This window comes from Dendrobates tinctorius, unplaced genomic scaffold (assembly GCF_039654945.1).
Source record: "Dendrobates tinctorius isolate UK_male_01 unplaced genomic scaffold, ASM3965494v1 ptg000064l, whole genome shotgun sequence".
Taxonomy (NCBI): domain Eukaryota; kingdom Metazoa; phylum Chordata; class Amphibia; order Anura; family Dendrobatidae; genus Dendrobates; species Dendrobates tinctorius.
Window position 1 is genome coordinate 34,836,370 of NW_027361732.1, and position 22,445 is coordinate 34,858,814.

General features: G+C 44.8%; 1 protein-coding gene across 1 annotated transcript; it reads right to left on the bottom strand.

Annotated features, from left to right (window-relative positions):
- Positions 1 to 8,396: 8,396 nt before the first annotated feature.
- On the bottom strand, positions 8,397 to 11,131 carry LOC141094578 (uncharacterized). Its single transcript, XM_073580458.1, has 2 exons — positions 10,893 to 11,131; positions 8,397 to 10,080 (listed from the first exon to the last, which is right to left on the bottom strand). The coding sequence occupies exon 2, from the start codon at positions 9,573 to 9,575 to the stop codon at positions 8,397 to 8,399; it is 1,179 nt and encodes a 392-aa protein (XP_073436559.1). The 5' UTR covers positions 9,576 to 10,080; positions 10,893 to 11,131.
- Positions 11,132 to 22,445: the final 11,314 nt, after the last annotated feature.

Below are 22,445 nucleotides of genomic sequence, written 5' to 3' on the forward strand. Positions count from 1 at the left end.
ATGAATGAGTCACGGAGGAGGAAAAACAAAAACAAGCTGAGCCCCAGAAAACCAGAGAGGTTGGTAACTAAGGGGATTGCAGATCCCTGATCCTATCCACACAACTAGCAGTAGCTGAGGAGCGTACCTACGATGATCCTAGATGCCTCGTCACAGCCGGAGAAGTAAATAAGCCTGAAGCAAGAAAAGGGGAAATCTAAACTGCCCCAGAGCAGACCCCAAAGCAAAAGACAGCCCCCAAACATGTATTGACGGGGAGACAAGATGAAAACACAAACACAGATAGAAAAATAGGCTGAGCAAACGATGGGGCCCACACTAACTAGAAAGGACAGGAAAGGAAAGATGCTGTCTACAATCACGCACAAAACCCTGCCAAAAAATGTCCAACACTTTCTGATAGCAAAAATCCTGAAGTCGCTAGACTTCAATTCTCTATATCAGCACTCTGGTATATTCTGAAGACAGAGCAAAAAGAGACCAATCTGATCAGGGACAAAAAGCAACCTTGCTTAAACAGAGACATAAGAATGGAAATTCAGCACAGCCCCAGCAGGGCTGGCTGACCACAAAAACTGAGTAAACCAGACCAAATCTCATGTAAAAAATAGTAGAGCACACTTAGCTTGAGGAGGCAGGAACAGAACTGGAAACCAGAACCTCAGGGCAGGAGAAAATCACAGCACAAAATTAGGGAGTCGGCTGTCTTAAATCCAGTCAGAGACTCCTGATGTCTACTCACAGTCCTCCTCCACAGGTGGCAGGCCTCTGCAATTTTGATCAGCTTCATTACCTGCTGTCACCACCAGAGGGAGCCCGGATGGAGAACTCACGACTCCTCTGTCAACACAGTCATCTCTACCACCCTCACCAGAAGCCAGAGGTAAACCAGAAAATGAGTTCACAACAGTACCACCCTTTGAGGATGGGTCACCGAACCCTCATCCATGCCACCTGGCTGATCAGGATGGGCCCGGTGAAAAGCATGAACCAATCTATCGGCATGAATGTCAGAGGCAGAGACCCAAGAATTGTCCTCCTGGCCATAACCCTTCCACTTCACCAAATAATGGAGTCTCCATCTAGCCAGACGAGAATCCAGCATTTTCTCAACCTCATATTCCACATTACCTTCAACCAACACAGGGTCAGGAGGTGCCGCCATAGGAACCACTGGCTCAACAAACTTCTTCAACAGAGACTTATGAAACACGTTATGGATCTTAAACGTAACTGGAAGAGCCAATCGAAAAGAAACCGGGTTAAGAAACTCCAAATTCCTATAAGGCGCAATAAATCTTGGCTTGAACTTTGGAGACGCAACCTTCATAGAGATATTTTTTGACGACAACCAAACCATATCACCCACTTTAAACCGGGGACCAATGGTCCTATGCCGGTTGGAAAACCGCTGGGCCTTTTCTTGAGAGAGGGACAACTTATCCACCACTTGGTCCCAAATCTGCTGCATTCTCTCTACCACAGTGTCAACCCCTGGGCAGGCTGAAGATTCCACTTGCCCTGAAGAAAATCGAGGATGAAACCCAAAGTTACAGAAAAAAGGCGACATCAATGTGGCAGAACTAGCTCTATTATTTAGGGTGAATTCGGCCAAGGGCAAAAATGAGACCCAATCATCCTGATCAGCAGAAATAAAACATCTCAAATAGGACTCCAAAGTCTCTTTTGTTCTCTCAGTCTGCCCATTGGTCTGTGGGTGAAACGCAGAGGAGAAGGATAACTGAATTCCCAGCTTGGAACAAAAGGCTTTCCAAAATCTGGAGACAAACTGGACTCCTCTGTCCGTCACAATGTTCTCAGGAATCCCATGCAACCGAACCACCTGTTGTAAAAACAAGGGCACCAACTCTGAGGAAGATGGCAACTTTGGGAGTGGTACAAGATGGACCATCTTAGAAAATCTATCACAAATCACCCAGATGACAGTCATTCTCTGAGAGACAGGAAGATCAGAAATAAAATCCATTGAGATATGGGTCCATGGCCTCTTGGGCACCGGCAAGGACATCAACAACCCACTAGAATGAGAACAGGGTTTAGACCGGGAACAAGTCCCACAAGACTGCACAAAATTCCTGACATCACGAGATAAGGTGGGCCACCAAAAAGACTGACTCAGCAGATCTCTGGTACCAAAAATACCTGGATGACCAGCCAACGTGGAGCAATGAACTTCAGACATCACTCTCTTCCTCCACTGGTCAGGAACATACAATTTTCCCATAGGACAACGCTCAGGTTTGTCCTCCTGAAATTCTTCCAGGGCACGTCTCAAATTGGGCGAGATGGCAGAGAGAACTACCCCCTCACCTAGGATGGTAGTAGGTTTGGTCACAATAGGAGAATCAGCAAAGAAACTCCTAGAAAGGAGTGCCTTAACATTCTTAGTGCCAGGAAGAAAGGCGACCACAAAATCAAAACAAGTGAAAAACAAGGTCCACCTAGCCTGTCTAGGATTCAAGCGTTTGGCTGACTCCAGGTAAATCAAATTCTTGTGGTCAGTGAGGACCACAACTTGATGTCTAGCTCCCTCCAACCAATGTCTCCACTCCTCAAATGCCCACTTCATGGCCAACAATTCCCAATTCCCCACATCATAGTTGCGTTCAGATGGGGAGAACTATCGGGAAAAGAAGGCACAGGGATTCATTTTAGAAGTCACCGGATCTTTTTGGGACAAAACAGCTCCTGCACCAATCTCTGAAGCATCTACCTCTACCTGAAAAGGAAGTGAGACATCAGGTTGCCGTAAAACCGGAGCAGAAGTGAACCTCCGCTTCAGCTCCTGAAATGCCAAAACAGCTTCTGGAGGCCAATTCAGCAAATCAGCGCCCTTCTTGGTCAGATCAGTCAGTGGCTTGGCAATACCAGAAAAATTAGCTATAAACTTACGATAGAAGTTAGCAAAGCCCAAAAACTTCTGGAGATCTGGAGAGCCTTCAAAGAAGTGGGCCGAACCCAATCATAAATGGCCCGCACCTTGGCCGGGTCCATTTCAGTAGTTGACGGAGACAAAATAAATCCCAAAAATGAAATCCTCTGTACACCAAAAAGGCATTTCGATCCCTTAACATACAGGGAATTCTCCCTCAAAATCCGGAACACAGTCCGAACATGTTCCACATGAGAATCCCAATCACTGGAAAAGATCAGAATATCATCCAAATAGATGATCAAAAACTTATCCACAAAGTCCCGGAAAATATCATTCATGAAGGATTGGAAGACAGAAGGGGCATCACCAGGTACTCAAAATTTCCCTAAGGAGTATTAAACGCCGTCCTCCATTCATCTCCATGCTTGATGCGAATAAGATTATACGCCCCCCTGAGGGCAAGCTTAGTAAACCAGCAGGCACCTTTAACTCTGGAGAATAAATCAGAAATCAAGGGTAACGGATACTGATATTTAACCGTAATCTTGTTAAGGGAATGATAGTCAATACAAGGCCTTAATGAACCATCTTTCTTAGCCACAAAAAAACCCCAGCACCTAAGGCTGAAGAAGATGGTCTAATATGACCCTTCTCCAACGAATCCTTAATATAAGATCGCATAGCCTCGTGTTCAGGTACAGATAAGTTGAAAAGCAGAGCCTTGGGAAATCTACACCCAGGCCTCAACTCAGTTGCACAGTCATAACTCCTATGAGGAGGCAGGGACGCAGACTTACTCTCACTAAATACATCATAAAAATCAGCCAAATAGTCAGGAACATCATGAGACTGGGGAGAGGTGGAGAAAACAGGAGTGTCACCAAGAGCACACCGACAGCCCCAACTCACCACAGACACAGATTTCCAATCCAAAACTGGATTATGGATTTGCAACCAGGGGAAACCCAGAACAATATTATCATGCAAATTATGCAGTACCAAAAATCTACAATTTTCTTGGTGGTCTGGGGTGACCCGCATTATCACCTGGGTCCAAAACTGAGTTTATTCTCCGCCAAAGGTGTAGCATCAATACCCCTCAAAGGAATAGGCGTCCACAGAGGTATCATGGGAAAACCACAACGTTTAGCAAAATCCAAATCCATCAGATTCAAAGCCGCTCCTGAATCCACAAAAGCCTTGGTGGAAAATGTGGATAAGGAGCAGATCAGAGTAATTGCCAAAGGAAACTTAGATTGTACGCCACCCACAGCAAATGTGTGTGCAAAACGTTTCTCTCATTTAGGGCAGCCAGAAATAATATGAGAAGCATCTCCACAGAAAAAACACAGCTTATTGCGCCTTCTAAACTCCTGACATTGCACCCTAGACAAAACTCTATCACATTGCATAGGTTCAGACATTTGTTGAAAAGGTGGCAACACCTCTCGTGTAGTTTTACGTTCACGTAAACGCCGATCAGCTTGAATGGCTAATGACATAGAATCGTCAAGACCAGAGGGAACAGGAAATCCCACCATAATATCTTTTATGGTTTCTGATAAACCCTTGCGAATGAGAGCTGCCAAGGCACCATCATTCCAAGTAGTAAGGACCGCCCACTTTTGGAATTTTAGACAGCATAACTCTGGAGAATCCTGACCCTGGTTCAATGCCAATAGGGCTTTCTCAGCTTGATCAATAGCATTAGGTTCATCATACAACAACCCCAAGGCTTGAAAAAATGCATCTACATTAGTCAGAATAGGATTTTCAGGTGTCAAAGAAAACGCCCAATCCTGGGGATCGCCGCGCAGCCAGGAGATGACATTTTTAACCTGCTGCACAGAGCTCCCCGATGAGTTAGGCTTCAAGGCAAGAAATAATTTACAATTATTCTTAAAATTCAAAAATTTAGACCGATCCCCAGAAAACACATCAGGAGTAGGGATTTTTTTTTTCAACAGCATGTGATTGAGCGAGATAGGTGGAAATTCCCCGCACTTCAGCAGCAAGCTGCTCCACACGATCAGACAATTGTTTAATTTCCATTAAGGAAAAAATCCTCCTACGGCTCCAGAGAATAAGAGGAAAAAATACATATAAAAAAAAAAATTCTGACACTTTTTTTACAATTTTTTTTCCTGCTTTTGAGTACCCTAGAATCTGCGGTATGGCTGGTGATTCTGTTATAAATGAGTCACCGAGGAGTTAAAACAAAAACAAGCTGAGGCTAGTTTCACACTTGCTTTTTTTTGCAGCGCGTTTTTCCCGCAAAAAAACGCATTAAAAAACGCATACAAATGCATACAAACGCTGCGTTTTTTTCCAGCATTTTAATGCGCATGCAGGAAAAAAACGCAGCGTTTTTGCGCGTTTGTATGCGTTTTTTGTGCGTTTGCGTTTTTTTACAGATTTTGGAAAAACCCCACAAAAAAGAAAATACAACCATTCAACAACACACAAGACCAATGGGACTTCATTGTGGGTGTGGTATGTTAATATATATAGACCTTGTCTACAGTATTCTTCACATTTGCTTGATTCTTCTCGTGACCATGGATCTGCGCTGGAAGAGTTTTCACTTCAACTTGGATTTGGACATCGCGATGGCTCAGGCGTATGCAGTTGCTTGCCATGAACAAAGGAAGAGAGAGAGGCAGCGAAGACGGCGGCGTATGTGGATACATCCGATTGTTGAACTCCGGGAGAGCCGTGGGGCATACCACACCCTCTACAGCGAGCTACGTGCAAACCCGGAGAAATTTAATGATTATATCCGGATGTCCCACGAAAGTTTCATGGATTTGCTTGCTCGTGTCCAACAATCCATCCGGAGACAGGACACACAGCTCCGTCGTGCGATTCCTCCTGAGGAACGGCTACTGGTGACATTACGGTATGTTTTAAAAACAAAGGGGTGTGGTCTGATGTTTTATTTTGGAAATTTAGTATTCAAAACCTTGGGTAATTAGTTTTCGTGAATGTACTAATATCTTATTTTATAGTTTTTAAAAATAATATACATAAATATTAATTTTACTTCTTTGTCTGTTCACAGATTCCTGGCGACTGGAGAAACCCTATCCTCACTACACTTCCAGTACCGTATTGGAATCTCTACCTTGTCTGGAATTGTTGCTGACACCTGCCGGGCTCTCTGGAATGTTCTTTGCCCAGAATTTATGCCCCTGCCCACCGCTGAAAAGTGGATGGAAATTGCTGACAAATTCTGGACAGTATGCAATTTTCCCAACTGTTTGGGAGCTGTTGATGGGAAACACATACGGATCATCAAACCCCAAAGAACGGGATCTGAGTACTATAATTACAAAAAGTACTTTTCAATAGTACTCATTGCAATTGCGGATGCCGGATGTATGTTTGTAGCAGTGGACATTGGAGCATTTGGCCGTGGTAATGACTCGCAGGCTTTTAAAAACTCAGACATGGGCCGGAGGTTGTATGGCAACCAATTTAATTTCCCTATGCCACGGCCTCTTCCTCACACCGAAGCTCCGCCACTGCCCTTTGTAATGGTTGGCGATGAGGCTTTTCAAATGTGCGGAAACTTACTGAAACCCTACTCCAGCCGGGACTTGGACCACACCAAAAAAATATTTAATTACAGGCTGACCAGGGCCAGAAGAACTGTCGAGTGTGCTTTTGGGATTCTTGTTTCCAGATGGCGAATTCTGGGCACGGCCATTAATCTTAAACTTGAAACAGTCGATGAGGTGGTGAAGGCCTGTGTGGTTCTACAAAACTTTGTGATGGCTAAAGAGCACCCGACCTTTGAACTGGACGATGATGCTCCTAACCCATTGCCTGAATTCACTCAGCACACTCTCAGGTCATCCGTTGAAGTTGGCCAAATGAGGGACAAATTTGCGGCCTACTTTATTTCTGATGTAGGACGGGTGCACTGGCAAGATGAAATGGTGTAATGTTGTTGTTTATGGTAATAAAAATCCTTATTTGATACCATTACTGAGTGCACTATATTTTTTAAACTCCAATTAATTAAAAAACTTCCCATGTATAACTGAATTTTTTTATGTTCACACACCTGGGCAGGTAAATACACATATGAGTTAAAATTCAGCATTGCTAGTCTGCGTGAAATATATTGGAATGAGCAAAGCTGCAGGCCATGAATCATGAAACCATTTTTTTTTCAATAGAAAATTGTGCAACTAGTTTAAAACAAAGTATGTGATTTTCTCAAAACACAACCCTCAAAACCCAACCCCAATGAAAGTCCATGGGGAATACAAGTAAGTTACACTAGGCCTTGGAATGACTATACTAGGCCGTGGTATTTCAAATATGAGTATATTAGGCCTTGTGCCTACTAGTATATTCATATGTGAAATACCACGGCCTAGTATAGTCATAACAAGGCCACAAGGCCTACTCGATTTTGGCAAACTAGTATCTTGTTTCACAAAACTTGACAAGTTTCAACAGTTTGAAAATAGATTCTAGTTGGTAAAACTAGAGTTATTAAACTAGGCCTTGTAATGACTATACTAGGCCGTGGTATTTCAAATATGAGTATAGTAGGCCTTGGGGCTAGTAGTATAGTAATATGTGAAATACCACGGCCTAGTATAGTCATACCAAGGCCTACTGTAATAACTCGATTTTTAACAACTAGCATCTTGTTTCACAAAAAACAAACTGGTGAAACTAGAAAGAAACTTATTTTTTAGACAAGTTTCAACAGTTTGTTTTTCATGAAACCAGATTCTATTTGGTAAAAATAGAGTTATTACACTAGGCCTTGGAATGACTATACTAGGCCGTGGTATTTCAAATATGAGTATAGTAGGCCTTGGTGCTAGTAGTATAGTAATATGTGAAATACCAGGGCCTAGTATAGTCATACCAAGGCCTACTGTAATAACTCGATTTTAAACAACTAGCATCTTGTTTCACAAAAAACAAACTGGTGAAACTAGAAATAAACTTATTTTTTAGACAAGTTTCAACAGTTTGTTTTTCATGAAACCAGATTATATTTGGTAAAACTAGAGTTATTACACTAGGCCTTGTAATGACTATACTAGGCCGTGGTATTTCAAATATGAGTATAGTAGGCCTTGGGGCTAGTAGTATAGTAATATGTGAAATACCACGGCCTAGTATAGTCATACCAAGGCCTACTGTAATAACTCGATTTTTAACAACTAGCATCTTGTTTCACAAAAAACAAACTGGTGAAACTAGAAAGAAACTTATTTTTTAGACAAGTTTCCACAGTTTGTTTTTCATGAAACCAGATTCTATTTGGTAAAAATAGAGTTATTACACTAGGCCTTGGAATGACTATACTAGTCCATGTTATTTCACATATGACTATACTAGCCCTTGGGTTTGTTTTTAACATGTATTTACCCATCAGTGTGTGTGAGCGGCGCAAACAACATTAATGAAACTTATTAATGGTGAACCACAAATGTAAATTTATTTTTTATCACAAAAATAAAACTAAAAATTATTTTTTACGGCGTTTGGGGGCAGATGGTTTCAATTTGGGGGTGTGCAGGGAATATGCAACACTTGCAGTTGAAGACGGTGTTTGAGGGGAAGGGGCAACAAAACTTGTGGGGGAAGGTAGTCCAGTTAAGGGAATTAAAGTAGGAACACTTGTAGGAGAGGAAATCTGTTCAGGTACATTAGTTGTAATGGCATGTCGCCGTAGGCTTGTGTGCCTGGACCGACTTTGGCCCAATGCCCGCCTTGATTGATTTCGCCTTGAACTAGGGGCAAATATGGAATGCAGGTCCCCCGTCTGCTGGTATGGCTGCTGCTGCTGAGGTGGCGGCTGCTGCTGAGGTGGCGGCTGCTGCTGAGGTGGCTGCTGCTGCTGAGGTGGCGGCTGCTGCTGAGGTGGCTGCTGCTGCTGAGGTGGCGGCTGCTGCTGAGGTGGCTGCTGCTGCTGAGGTGGTTGCTGCTGCTGCTGAGGTGGCGGCTGCTGCTGAGGTGGCTGCTGCTGAGGTGGCTGCTGCTGCTGAGGTGGCTGCTGCTGCTCTTCGTTGTCAGTGCTCGTCCTTGCAGGAGGACTGGTGGCGGCAGTGATGGTCCAGGTTTGCAGAGTGGTGGTGGCAGGGCTACTACATGTTGTTGTAGCGGCAGGGCTGTTCCATGTTTGCCTAGTGGTGGCTGAGCTCCACGCATGCATGGGATTGGCGGTGGTGCTCCAGACAGGAGCAGCGCTTGCCATGGTGGTGTCGGTGAAGTGACCAGCTGCACTCAGACTTGTGGTGGTGTAACGGTGGGTGTCCTGGCTTTGAAGAGAGGTGTCCGTGCAGTGGTATGCAGCACAAGTCGGTAGTGAGGTGAAGCGAGTCAATGGTGGCACAGGTGGAAAGGACACCACTGACTGCTGACCGTACCGATTATGCTGCATAGCCTGCAAGAAAGCATTGTTGCAGGCCTGCAGCACATTCAGCTGTTGATCAGGACTAAGGTGTTCCGCCATGCCCTTTTCAATCTTACTAAAAAAATGGTGTGCTGGTCTGTTGAGGTCGGCCTCCAGACGGTCAAGGCGCTGTTCTACAGAATTGAAGCGGTGTTCAAAGTGGTTAAAACCACGTTCCATCAGTGCAAAACCGCTTTCAACTCTGTCGGACAGTGACTTGAGGCTGGAATTAAATGTCTCGCTCAAATGCATAAACTCGGGCAAGACATTCCTGTCCAAGGCCCTCTGCCGCTGGCGGGTAGTGCCCGCATAACCAGTGGCAGAGACCTGGGACAGGGGAACACCTGATGGCCCAGCTTCCTGGTCACCAGCTGTGTGTGTGTGGGACCTGCAAGGTGCTTCCTGGCTGTCGGATGGCTGGGACGGGTCAGAGGACGTCCGAGGAAGGACCGCTCCAGGGCCAGGTTGCAGGGTGCTGCTCCAGGTGCTGTGGAAGAAAGGAAAATCATTACTACCATGCCTTTACAAGAAGCATCAGCTGTGGATTAGAAAAACACAGATTAATAAAAATAAAAACCCAAAATGTATAATACTTACGATCTTGTGGCAAGGACCGGTCTTAGGAACTGCAACGCGTGATAGTGACGGTATCTAGTTCTGGTCCTTGACGCAGATCCACTGCGATCCTGGCCCTCAGCACGAACATCACTGTTGAAGCGGTCCTTGATCGAACGCCAACGTGTTCGGACTTTGTCCACTGTTGATAAAAAAAAACAGTGCCGTCAAGGACAACAGTCACTGCGTCACAATGTAGCAATACAATACTCAAAGCAGTCACTGTAGACCCCGATGACACTGTTGGGTTTCCTGCTAGAATACACCTAGCACGAAACCCAACAGTGCCGTCAAGGACAACAGTCACTGCGGCACAATGTAGCAATACAATACTCAAAGCAGTCACTGTAGACCCCGATGACACTGTTGGGTTTCCTGCTAGAATACACCTAGCACGAAACCCAACAGTGCCGTCAAGGACAACAGTCACTGCGGCACAATGTAGCAATACAATACTCAAAGCAGTCACTGTAGACCCCGATGACACTGTTGGGTTTCCTGCTAGAATACGCCTAGCACGAAACCCAACAGTGCCGTCAAGGACAACAGTCACTGCGGCACAATGTAGCAATACAATACTCAAAGCAGTCACTGTAGACCCCGATGACACTGTTGGGTTTCCTGCTAGAATACACCTAGCACGAAACCCAACAGTGCCGTCAAGGACAACAGTCACTGCGTCACAATGTAGCAATACAATACTCAAAGCAGTCACTGTAGACCACGATGACACTGTTGGGTTTCCTGCTAGAATACGCCTAGCACGAAACCCAACAGTGCCGTCAAGGACAACAGTCACTGCGGCACAATGTAGCAATACAATACTCAAAGCAGTCACTGTAGACCCCGATGACACTGTTGGGTTTCCTGCTAGAATACGCCTAGCACGAAACCCAACAGTGCCGTCAAGGACAACAGTCACTGCGGCACAATACAGAGCAGGGAAATACTCACTAAACGCCTTTTTGGCGGATGCTGTGGCGCTGTCCCAGCCATCCATCAACGCTGCGGCCACCTCATTCCATAGCCGCCGGGTCACCACATTGTCCTTGTACAGCCGGTCACGGCTGTCCCACAACGGCGAACGCTCCTGGACCAGGCTGATGAGCTGCTCATTATCCAGGTAGACGTCTTCATCCCGTTGTGGAACCTAGACAAAACACATTCATTAGAATAATCAAATTTAAATTGACTAAAAAGTTACAAAAAAAGAAACAAAAAAAAGAGTAAAAATAGAAGATAAAAAAAAAATAAAGAACATTACAAATCATTTGATACTTACATTCCATATCACCACCGGGACTTGGCTTCGCTGCTCCTGCTCTTCGCCCTCACTATTCCCGTCCGCAGATGATGATGACGATGTCTGAAAGTTGAAAAAACGTAAGAGATTTGGAGAAGCAGCAGATATACTTACCAGATGCACGAAAATAATCACCTCACGGTCTGCTTGCGCCAATTCCTGCCGCGATGGGGAATACTCAGATTCTGAAGACATACTGCATGTAAAAATAATAAAAATCATTAGTACATACATAATTTAAAAGGACAGGCATATAATGTAATATACTCACATTCTTCGCTGATATAATGGGTTCTTGGTTGAATGTCTGCTCTTCAATCTGTCTAGTGTAGTAGTGGCAGAGTTTTGGCAGGCACCTCCTTTATATAGACTTTTTTTTTTTGACTTTAGAAGATTCTAACTAGGATAAAAAGTGGACACCACCCAAAAAACGCAGCGCTAAAAAATCGCATACCTGCGCATGCCAGTGCGCACGTATGCGCATCCATAGGCTATAATGGCCATTTTTAGCGCAAAACGTGCGCATACGTGCGCATGCGATTTTTTCAAGGGCCAAAAAATGCAACATGCAGCGTCTGGAAAATACCAACGCACACCCCAAAAAAACGCAGCGCATGAAAATCGCATACATGCGCTTACAAGCGCGCAGGTATGCGCACCCATGTTAAATATAGGGGAAAAATCGCATGCGCACGTATGCGTTTTTTTCCAGCGCTAAAAAACGCAAATGTGAAACCAGCCTAAGCCCCAGAAAACCAGAGAGGTTGGTAACTAAGCGGATTGCAGATCCCTGATCCTATCCACACAACTAGCAGTAGCCGTGGAGCGTACCTACGATGATCGTAGACGCCTCGTCACAGCTGGAGAACTAAATAAGCCTAAAGCAAGAAAAGGGGAAAACTAAACTGCCCCAGAGCAGACCCCAAAGCAAAAGACAGCCCCCAAACATGTATTGACGGTGAGACAAGATGAAAACACAAACACAGAGAGAAAAATAGGCTGAGCAAACGATGGGGCCCACACTAACTAGAAAGGACAGGAAAGGAAAGATGCTGTCTGCAATCACACACAAAACCCTGCCAAAATATGTCCAACACTTTCTGATAACAAAAACCCTGAAGTTGCTAGACTTCAATTCCCTATATCAGCACTCTGGTATATTCTGAAGACAGAGCAAAAAGAGACCAATCTGATCAGGGACAAAAAGCAACCTTGCTTAAACAGAGACATAAGAATGGAAATTCAGCACAGCCCCAGCAGGGCTGGCTGACCACAAAAACTGAGTAAACCAGACCAAATCTCATGTAAAAAATAGCAGAGCACACTTAGCTTGAGGAGGCAGGAACAGAACTGGAAACCAGAACCTCAGGGCAGGAGAAAATCATAGCACAAAATTAGGGAGTCGGCTTCCTTTTGGAAGTGCATTGAGCAGCAAGGTGGTGTGCTGGTAAAAGGGGAAAAAAAAAAAAAAAAACTCTTTTAAATCTTCTTCCTGAGCGAGTGTGAACGAGCTGAGTGTGACCTGAGCGTAAGTGCGAACTGTGGTAAGTGTGTGACTTGAAATTCAGTGACTTTAGATTCAGGGAGTTTCCAAGGGAGGTCTTACTGAATTGCTGTTATATTAATACTTTTTTTTTTTTTTTTTTTTTTAATTTATTTTTGCTTATCTTATTGTCTGGTGCAATCCCCATTAGGATGTGCTCCACTATTGCCAATGCCATCCAGTGCACGTCTTGCCGCATGTATGAAATCCTTGAACAGCTGGTCGAGGGTGCATACTGCTGTGCGAGATGTGAGCACGTTGTGCATTTGGAAGCCCAGATACTGGATCTAAATGTGCAGCTGGCAACACTGAGATCCATAGACAATATGGAAAGGAGTCTTCTGCTCACTGAGCAGACGCTCAATGGGATAGATGAGGGGGGGATGCTAGGTTGGAGCTGCAGGACAATGAAGCAGCTAGCTGGGTGACAGTTAGAAGGCGGGGTAGAGGGAAGAGCACCAGGGAGGCTAGTCCTGATCTGGCACACCCAAATAAGTTTGCTAAGTTGGCAGATGAGGGGAGTGTTAGTGCAGGAGTAGCACTGCTGCAGCAAGGCATGTCCTCTGAAAGCCGGAGGAGTGTCTGCTCCAGTAAGGGGGGAAATAGGAGAGCAGGGCAGGCCAGACAGGTTCTGGTAGTGGGAGACTCAATTATTAGGGGAACAGATAGGGCAATCTGTCACAAAGACAGGGATCGTCGAACGGTGTGCTGCCTACCTGGCGCTCGAGTCCGACACATCGCTGATCGGGTTGACAGATTACTGGGAGGGGCTGGAGAGGATCCAGCGGTCATGGTGCACATTGGCACAAATGACAAAGTTAGAGGTAGGTGGAAGGTCCTTAAAGATGATTTCAGGGAATTAGGCTGTAAGCTTAAAGCAAGGACCTCCAAGGTGGTATTTTCGGAAATACTTCCTGTACCACGTGCCACAACAGAGAGGCAACAGGAGATTAGGGAGGTTAATAAGTGGCTCAGGAATTAGTGTAGGAAGGAGGGGATTGGGTTCCTGCAGAACTGGGCCGACTTCTCAGTTGGCTACAGGTTCTACGCTAGGGACGGGCTGCACCTCAATGGGGAGGGTGCCGCTGTGCTGGGGGAGAAAATGGCTAGAAGGTTGGAGGAGTGTTTAAACTAGGGACGGGGGGGAGGGTATTCCTTTTATAGGAGGGGAAGACAGTGCAGATAGAGACCTGGGCACAAATAATGACATTGGGGGTGGAGGTGGCATGGGGGGTGGGGTTAGAACAGTTAATAATTTAAGAAAGAATAGAGGTACAGAGAGATACATAAAGTGCATGTATACTAATGCCAGAAGTCTCGCCAACAAAATGGAGGAATTGGAGTTAATGTTGTTGGAACATAATTATGACATGGTGGGGATATCTGAGACATGGCTGGATGAGAGCCATGACTGGGCTGTTAATTTACAGGGCTATAGTCTGTTCAGAAATGACCGAACAAATAAGCGAGGGGGAGGCGTGTGTTTATATGTAAAATCATCCTTAAAACCCATCCTTCGTGATAATATATATGAATCTAATGAAAACGTAGAGTCCCTGTGGGTAGAGATAAGGGGAGGGGGGAAAAATAATAAATTACTGATAGGGGTTTGTTATAAATCTCCAAAAATAATGGAAGCTACAGAGAATATCCTCATAAAGCAAATAGATGAAGCAGCGTCTCAAGGAGAAGTCATTATTATGGGGGACTTCAACTACCCTGAAATACATTGGGGAACCGAAACCTGCAGTTCCAGCAAGGGTAATAGGTTTCTGACAACGATGAGAGACAATTACCTTTCACAACTGGTTCAGGACCCAACAAGAGGGGGGGCACTGCTAGACCTAATATTAACCAACAGGCCAGACAGCATATCAAATGTAAGGGTTGAGGGTCACTTGGGTAATAGTGATCACAAATTAATAAGTTTTCATGTATCCTTTAATAAGATGTGTAGTAGAGGGGTTACAAGGACACTAAACTTCAGGAAGGCAAATTTCCAACGGATGAGAGATGATCTTGGTGCAATTAACTGGGACGATATCCTGAGACATAAAAATACACAAAGAAAATGGGAGACATTTATTAGCATCCTGAATAGGACCTGTGCACAATATATACCGTATGGGAATAAACATGCGAGAAATAGGAGGAAACCACTATGGCTAAATAGAGCTGTAAGGGGCGCAATAAGAGATAAAAATAAAGCATTTAGAGAATTAAAGCAAGTAGGTAGTGATGAGGCATTAAATAAATACAGAAGATTAAATAAATTCTGTAAAAAGCAAATCAAGACAGCAAAGATTGAGACAGAGAGACTCATTGCCAGAGAAAGTAAAAATAATCCCAAAATATTCTTTAACTACATAAATAGTAAGAAGCTAAAAAATGATAGTGTTGGTCCCCTTAAAAATAGTCTGGGTGAAATGGTGGATGAGGATGAGGAAAAAGCCAATATGCTAAATAACTTTTTTTCAACAGTATTTCCACAAGAAAATCCCATGACGGATAACATGATCAGGGATAAAAATTCTCCATTAAATGTCACCTGCTTAACCCAGCAGGAAGTACGGCGGCGTCTACAAATCACTAAAATTGACAAATCCCCGGGCCCGGATGGGATACACCCCCGAGTACTGCAGGAATTAAGCACAGTCATCGATAGACCACTATTTTTAATCTTTAAAGATTCCATAATAACAGGGTCTGTACCACAGGACTGGCGTATAGCAAATGTGGTGCCAATATTCAAAAAGGGGACAAAAACTGAACTTGGAAATTATAGGCCAGTAAGTTTAACCTCAACTGTGGGTATAATCCTGGAGGGTTTTCTAAGAGATACTATACTGGAGTATCTGGAGAAGAATAACCTTATGACCCAATATCAACATGGGTTTACAAGAGACCGTTCCTGTCAGACTAATCTGATAAACTTTTATGAAGAGGTAAGTTCGGGACTGGACCAAGGGAATGCAGTGGATGTGGTGTACATGGACTTTTCAAAAGCTTTTGATAAGGTGCCACACAAAAGGTTGATACATAAAATGAGAACAATGGGGATAGGGGAAAATATGTATAGGTGGGTTAAGAGCTGGCTCAGGGATAGGAAACAAAGGGTGGTTATTAATGGAGCACACTCGGACTGGGTCACGGTTAGCAGTGGGGTACCACAGGGGTCAGTTTTGGGCCCGCTTCTTTTTAACATATTTATTAATGACCTTGTAGGGGGCATAGAGAGTAGAATTTCAATATTTGCAGATGACACTAAACTCTGCAGGGTAATTAATACAGAGGAGGACAATTTTATATTACAGGAGGATTTATGTAAACTAGAAGCTTGGGCTGATAAATGGCAAATGAGCTTTAATGGGGATAAATGTAAGGTCATGCACTTGGGTAGAATGAACAAGTTGTATAATTATGTGCTTAATTGTAAAACACTGGGCAAAACAGTCACTGAAAAAGACCTGGGTGTATGGGTGGACGACAAACTCACATTTAGTGGCCAGAGTCAAGCAGCTGCTGCAAAGGCAAATAAAATAATGGGATGCATTAAAAGAGGCATAGATGCTCATGAGGAGAACATAATTTTACCTCTATATAAGTCACTAGTGCGACCACACTTAGAATACTGTGTACAGTTCTGGTCTCCGGTGTATAAGAAAGACAGCTGAACTGGAGCGGGTGCAGAGAAGAGCGACCAAGGTTATTAGGGAACTAGGGGGTCTGCAATACCAAGACAGGTTATTACACTTGGGGTTATTTAGTTTGGAGAATCGAAGGCTTAGGGGTGATCTTATTACAATGTATAAATATATGTGGGGACAATACAAAGACCTTTCTAATGATCTTTTTACTCTTAGACCTGTGACGGGGACAAGGGGGCATCCTCTACGTCTGGAGGAAAGAAGGTTTAAGCATACTCACAGACGCGGATTCTTTACTGTAAGAGCAGTGAGACTATGGAACTCTCTGCCATATGATGTTGTAATGAGTGATTCACTACTAAAATTTAAGAAGGGACTGGATGCCTTTCTTGAAAAGTATAATATTACAGGGTATATACACTAGTCTCCTTAATATTGCGTTGATCCAGGGAGCTAGTCTGATTGCCGTATGTGGAGTCGGGAAGGAATTTTTTTCCCCAATGTGAAGCTTACTGTTGCCACATGGGTTTTTTTTGCCTTCCTCTGGATCAACATGTTAGGGCAAGTTAGGATAGGATATGGGTTGAACTAGATGGACTTAAAGTCTCCCTTCAACCTTAATAACTATGTTACTATGTTACTATGTCTTAAATCCAGTCAGAGACTCCTGATGTCTACTCACAGTCCTCCTCCTCATGTGGCAGGTCTCTGCAATTTAGATCAGCTTCATTACCTGCTGTCACCACCAGAGGGAACACAGATGGAGAACTCACGACTCCTCTGTCAACACAGCGATCTCCACCACCCTCACCAGAAGACAGAGGTAAACCAGAAAATGAGTTCACAACAGCCTGGACTGTCTTACTGAGACTGAAATATATATGAAGATTGAAAAATACCCCAACAGTGTATACTGGTGTACACTTCGAATATATTACCTTTTTTCTACTTTTTAGATTCTTGTCTAATCCATACCGAGGCTGTGAGTGTCTTTGTCGGACTCCGGAAATATGCACGGAGATTTTTAATGTTTAAACTATGCTAAATATACCTGGTATCCATTGATACTGTACCCTTTCTCAACTTTCTACAATCTTGTCGAATCCATACTGGGCCTGAGACCGTCTGAGTCTCCCTCATGATATATAGACATAGATTTTTAATGTGTAAACTAGGCTATATACTGTATACCTCTTATCCGGTGATACTGTACCGTTTCTCAACTTTCTACAATCTTGTCGAATCCGTACTGGGCCTGAGACCATCTGAGTCTGCCTCCTGAAATATAGACATAGATTTTTAATGTGTAAGCTATCTACATATATACCTGTTATCCGGTGATACTGTACCCTTTCTCAACTTTCTACAATCTTGTCGAATCCATACTGGGCCTGAGACTGTCTGAGTCTGCCTCCTGATATATAGACATAGATTTTTAATGTGTAAACTATGCTACATATATACCTGTTATCCGGTGATACTGTACCCTTTCTCAACTTTCTACAATCTTGTCAAATCCATACTGGGTCTGAGACCGTCTGAGTCTGCCTCCTGATTAGAGATGAGCGGTGTTCGAGTCGACCTGTTCGCCAAGTTCAAATTCGAGCTGTTTTGGGCGGTGTTAGAGCAGTTCATCGAACTCTGACACTTTGCTTAAAATTCGGCTGTTCGAGGTTCCGTTCGAGAACGGTTCATTCACCAAAAGCGTAACTTTATTTTCACATTAATAATGGTTTTCAATGTTAATAGACAGTTTCATGGCATAGTAGCGGTGTCTGGTAGTCAGCGGTGTAGTACACCTGTCAAGGAGCTACACCGTATGTGTTTCTAATAATTTTTTACCGCATCTTGTCCGGAAAATCCTTTTGGGCCTTGTAGCACTGTCTGCTACTCAGCAGAGGAACCCACCCGTGAACCTAGCTATGCCGCCTGTTTATGAAAGAACCAGTTTTTGACTGCATTTAGCCCAGTTAATACTTTGGGAATAGTAACTGTGTCTGCTACTCAGCAGAGGAGCCCACCCGTGAACCTAGGTATGCCGCCTGTTTATGAAAGAACCAGTTTTTGACTGCATTTAGCCCAGTAAATACTTTGGGCCTAGTAACTGTGTCTGCTACTCAGCAGAGGAGCCCACCAGTGAACCAAGCTGTGCCGCCTGTTTATGTAAGAACCATTTTTTAACTCCATTTAGCCCAGTGAATACTTTGGGCCTAGTACCTGTGTCTACTGCTCAGCAGAGGAGCCCACCCGTGAACCTAGCTATGCCGCCTGTTTATGTAAGCACTGTCTGCTACTCAGCAGAGTTGCCCACCCGTGAACCAAGCTATGCCTCCTGTTTATGTAAGAACTGCGTGCTACTCAGCAGAGGAGCCCAGCTGTTAAGCAAGCTACAGCACCTGTGGTTTGAACACTTAATATTTTCATATTCTTTCTGGAATGCCGGTTAGGCCTAATTCCGAAATTCCGGTTGACCTGCACTTACTGGGAAATCCTTGTTCGCGGGGAAGAATTGGAATCCCAGATCCCAATCACTAACGAGGTTCAGCGGGTTATCCGCACCTGTAAGCGACACATGCTGGTCCTTTCAGTGTAGCACGCATGCAGCCCTGGACATGTAAGGGCATGACAGACCTGTTATTGCTCGATCTCACGTGCCAGAGCCTCGCGCGTCCCTCTAGTAAGCTGGACGCAGACCGCGGGGGCATGATGGAGTCTCGCTTGTTAAAGGAATTAAGCTGACAAATCGCTAGCACAACTAAAAACGGCCATGCACCACCACCCACAGAATCGACAAAGCTTGCAATCTGTACATCCTTTCTGTGGCTGGCATGGTTGAGGTTGCCCGTGTGGAGTCCAATTAAGCCGCAGGCTCCACTCCCGGTGGTGCCCTTCTGGACATTCCTTTAAGGTTCAGCTTTGCAACCATATTGCCCCTGGAAATCAAACACTTGGCCTTCATGGACGCTGTTCTGAGGGTTGTGGGAATAGCGCCGCCCGATCGGCAGTTGGCATAATTTATGGTGGGAAGTCCGACGGTATATGATCGTCTTCGATTTTAGAATTTTAGGGTTTTTTTATTTTAGATTTTTAGTCCAGCCTTTCTTGACTTTATAAGGGCATGACATGCCTACGGTATATCTGTGTCTCCTCCTCCTCCTTTTACTCCTCCACCTCTTTTCTATATGTAGTTGCCCTTTTCCATATGTTATTTGTGTCTTCTGAGCATATTGTCTGCTTTGGGACACCTTTTAAGGTGTTTTGTAATTGTTTTCTATGTGTTTGTATGTGTTTGTGTTTGCCTGCCATTGTTTTCAATGGGGTCCGACGGTGTTTGTAGAACGTTCGATGAACATTCAACTAACTCGAACACTAGCGGGGTGGCTCAACACTACTCCTGATATATAGACATATTTTTTTAATGTTTAAACTATGCTATATATACCTGGTATCTGGTGATACTGTACCCTTTCTGCCAGGAAGTCCTCCTCCACCCACCACTCTAAGTGTATCATTGACACCTGAAACATTGGCCCACATGTGTGATTATTTCTTGCGGATCTTCTTTTTATATTGTGATGTGATCCATCCTGAGCGTGTGAGAGTCTGTGGGTTACTCCTGCAATTTATATGTAGAGTTAAAAATTACCCCAACACTGTATATAGCTCTACGCTTGTGATACATTACCCATTTACTGCTTTTTATATTCTGGTCTAATCCAAACTGACCAAGTGAGAGTCTGTTTCTGACTGTGGAAAAAAATACTGAGATTGACAATGACCCCTACTCTGTGTACAGCTGTACGCTTCAGATCCATTACCGTTTTACGGCTTTTTATATTGTGTTGTAGTCCATACTGAGCCTGAGAGCGTCTGTGTCTGACTCCTAAAATATATACGGAGATTTAGAATGTTTAAACTATACTATATATACCTGCTATCTGATGATACTGTACCCTTTTTCTACTTTTTATATTCTTGTCTAATCCATACTGAGCCTGTGAGCATCTCTGTGTGACTCCTGAAATATATTCGGAGATTGACAATTATCCTTTTACTGTATAGAGCTGTACGCTTCTCATACAGTACCATATATCTGATGTTATTTTGGGTACATTTTCTCCAAAATTTGGAAGTATGGAGGAAGAGGCCATGGATGTGGGCGTGGGGGGGCCAGCTGGTACTGATGGTGGTGGTGCATCTGCTGGTAGTGGCAAAAGCACAATAGCAGCTAAGGCAGGGGGTGTTGTGCCTGCTTCATGGTCTGGCTCCAGAACACCTGGAAGGCTACCTTTTCTGGGAGTAGGCTAACCGATTTTAAAGCCAGAGCATCAGGAACTGGTTTTGGCTTGCATTGCCGAAACAGACTCCTGCTAATATGTTTCAGAAAATGCAAGCATTGAGTCGTCAAGTGCTGGCTCCTGGTCAGGAAGAACCCCTTTCCTTGTGTCCTTCACCCCCACCTAAAGTGAATGATGCAGCAGGCCACACTTAACATTAGTCCATGTAGCTCTTTCTCACATACCATGCCTGGGTTATCAAGTCAAATCGTGAATTCCCCAGTCCAAAATGAATCTGACATGGAATGTGGGTGGCCAGCCAGGGCAGTGGGGTTGATCGGTACCAGGCCGGTGTCTCAGAGAGATGTGTCACGGTGGTGGTGACCTGGTCCGTGGCCCTGGGCGTCCATGCAAAGGGGTGAATAACGTTTATTGGTGAATGATACGTGACACCACCTGTGGTTTCTGATCAGATTGACCAGCGCTGCAGTGTCGCTTCTCTGGGACAGATGTTGTGGAGCAGCTAAGATGTAGAAGCCCTGCACAGGTAGGGCCGTATTCGCAGGGCAGATGAAAGAGTTGGTAGAGGGTGTGCAGTGCAGGATGTAGGAGAGCCATGCGCCAGGCGCAGGAGAAAGATGACAGACACAGTCGTGCAGTTCCTTTACCTGTATTTGGTAAGTGCCGTCCAGGACCCAGAGTACAGATGGAGAAGGAGTTGGTCAGCCTGGAAGCAAACTAGGAATTCTCTCTCTGCAGATAAGTAGTGTGGCCTCTGTTCTAGCGCTTATCTGAGGTACTCGCAGTACTGAGTTCACTGAAGTTCCCCCTGTTGACTCTCTTTTGAAACTTTCTCATATGGCAGGCAGCCGTAGCCTTTTCCTTCTGGGTCACACAAGTCGCTGTTGGGGCCTCTGAGCCTTAGTTGGGAACAGAGCATTTACAGCTGCTACTTCCTCCGGTTTCTGCTGCTGGACCGTCAGTGTCCATACAAACTCGGAGACCGGAATCCGGACCATGTGCTCCAGCTAGGAGTGAGCCTTAACTCTGCTCTTCCTCCAGCTCCCCTTCTCACGTCCACACACTTCCCTTTCCCTTCACAGACTGCCCTAACTTCCCTCCTCCCGACCACAGAGAGCAGCTCCTCAGCAATCAGGTTCAGAGCTCTCCCTGCTGGCCTGGAGTGGGAACTGTGTTGTGTGTTGGTTTAACTGCTAGAGAGATCCTTCATTGCTCCCAAGCATGACATCCCACTCCCTAGGAGGAAGGTTATGCCACTGTGGCGACTGTACTCCTGGGGGCGCCACAAGTGCACTGATGCCCAGCCACTGCTAGATAATTCTGCTAGTACATTGACCCAGACCACTATATTCCCCTCGCACTCTACACAGCCAGAATCTGACCCTGATGAAACTCAGGTTCCCCTTCCCGCATACTATACCACCTTACACGGTGGCAAAGAGGAAGATGCAGATGAAAGTGCAGGTTTCTTGAGCAGGTGGGGGGCATACTCATTGGCGATGGCACTGGCACAGGGCCCCTCATAGTATGCAAAAGTGTCTCTGCTGGTGGGGGGCCCACCCGCCATCAGACACACTGCCGTACTATGAGGGGCCCTGTGCCAGTACCATCACCAACCAGTGGGCCCCCCTGCTTGCTCAGGATCATAGCACTTGCAAAGTTGAAATACTTACCTCTCCCTGCTCCACCGCTGTGACGTCTTCCGCGTTTCCTGAC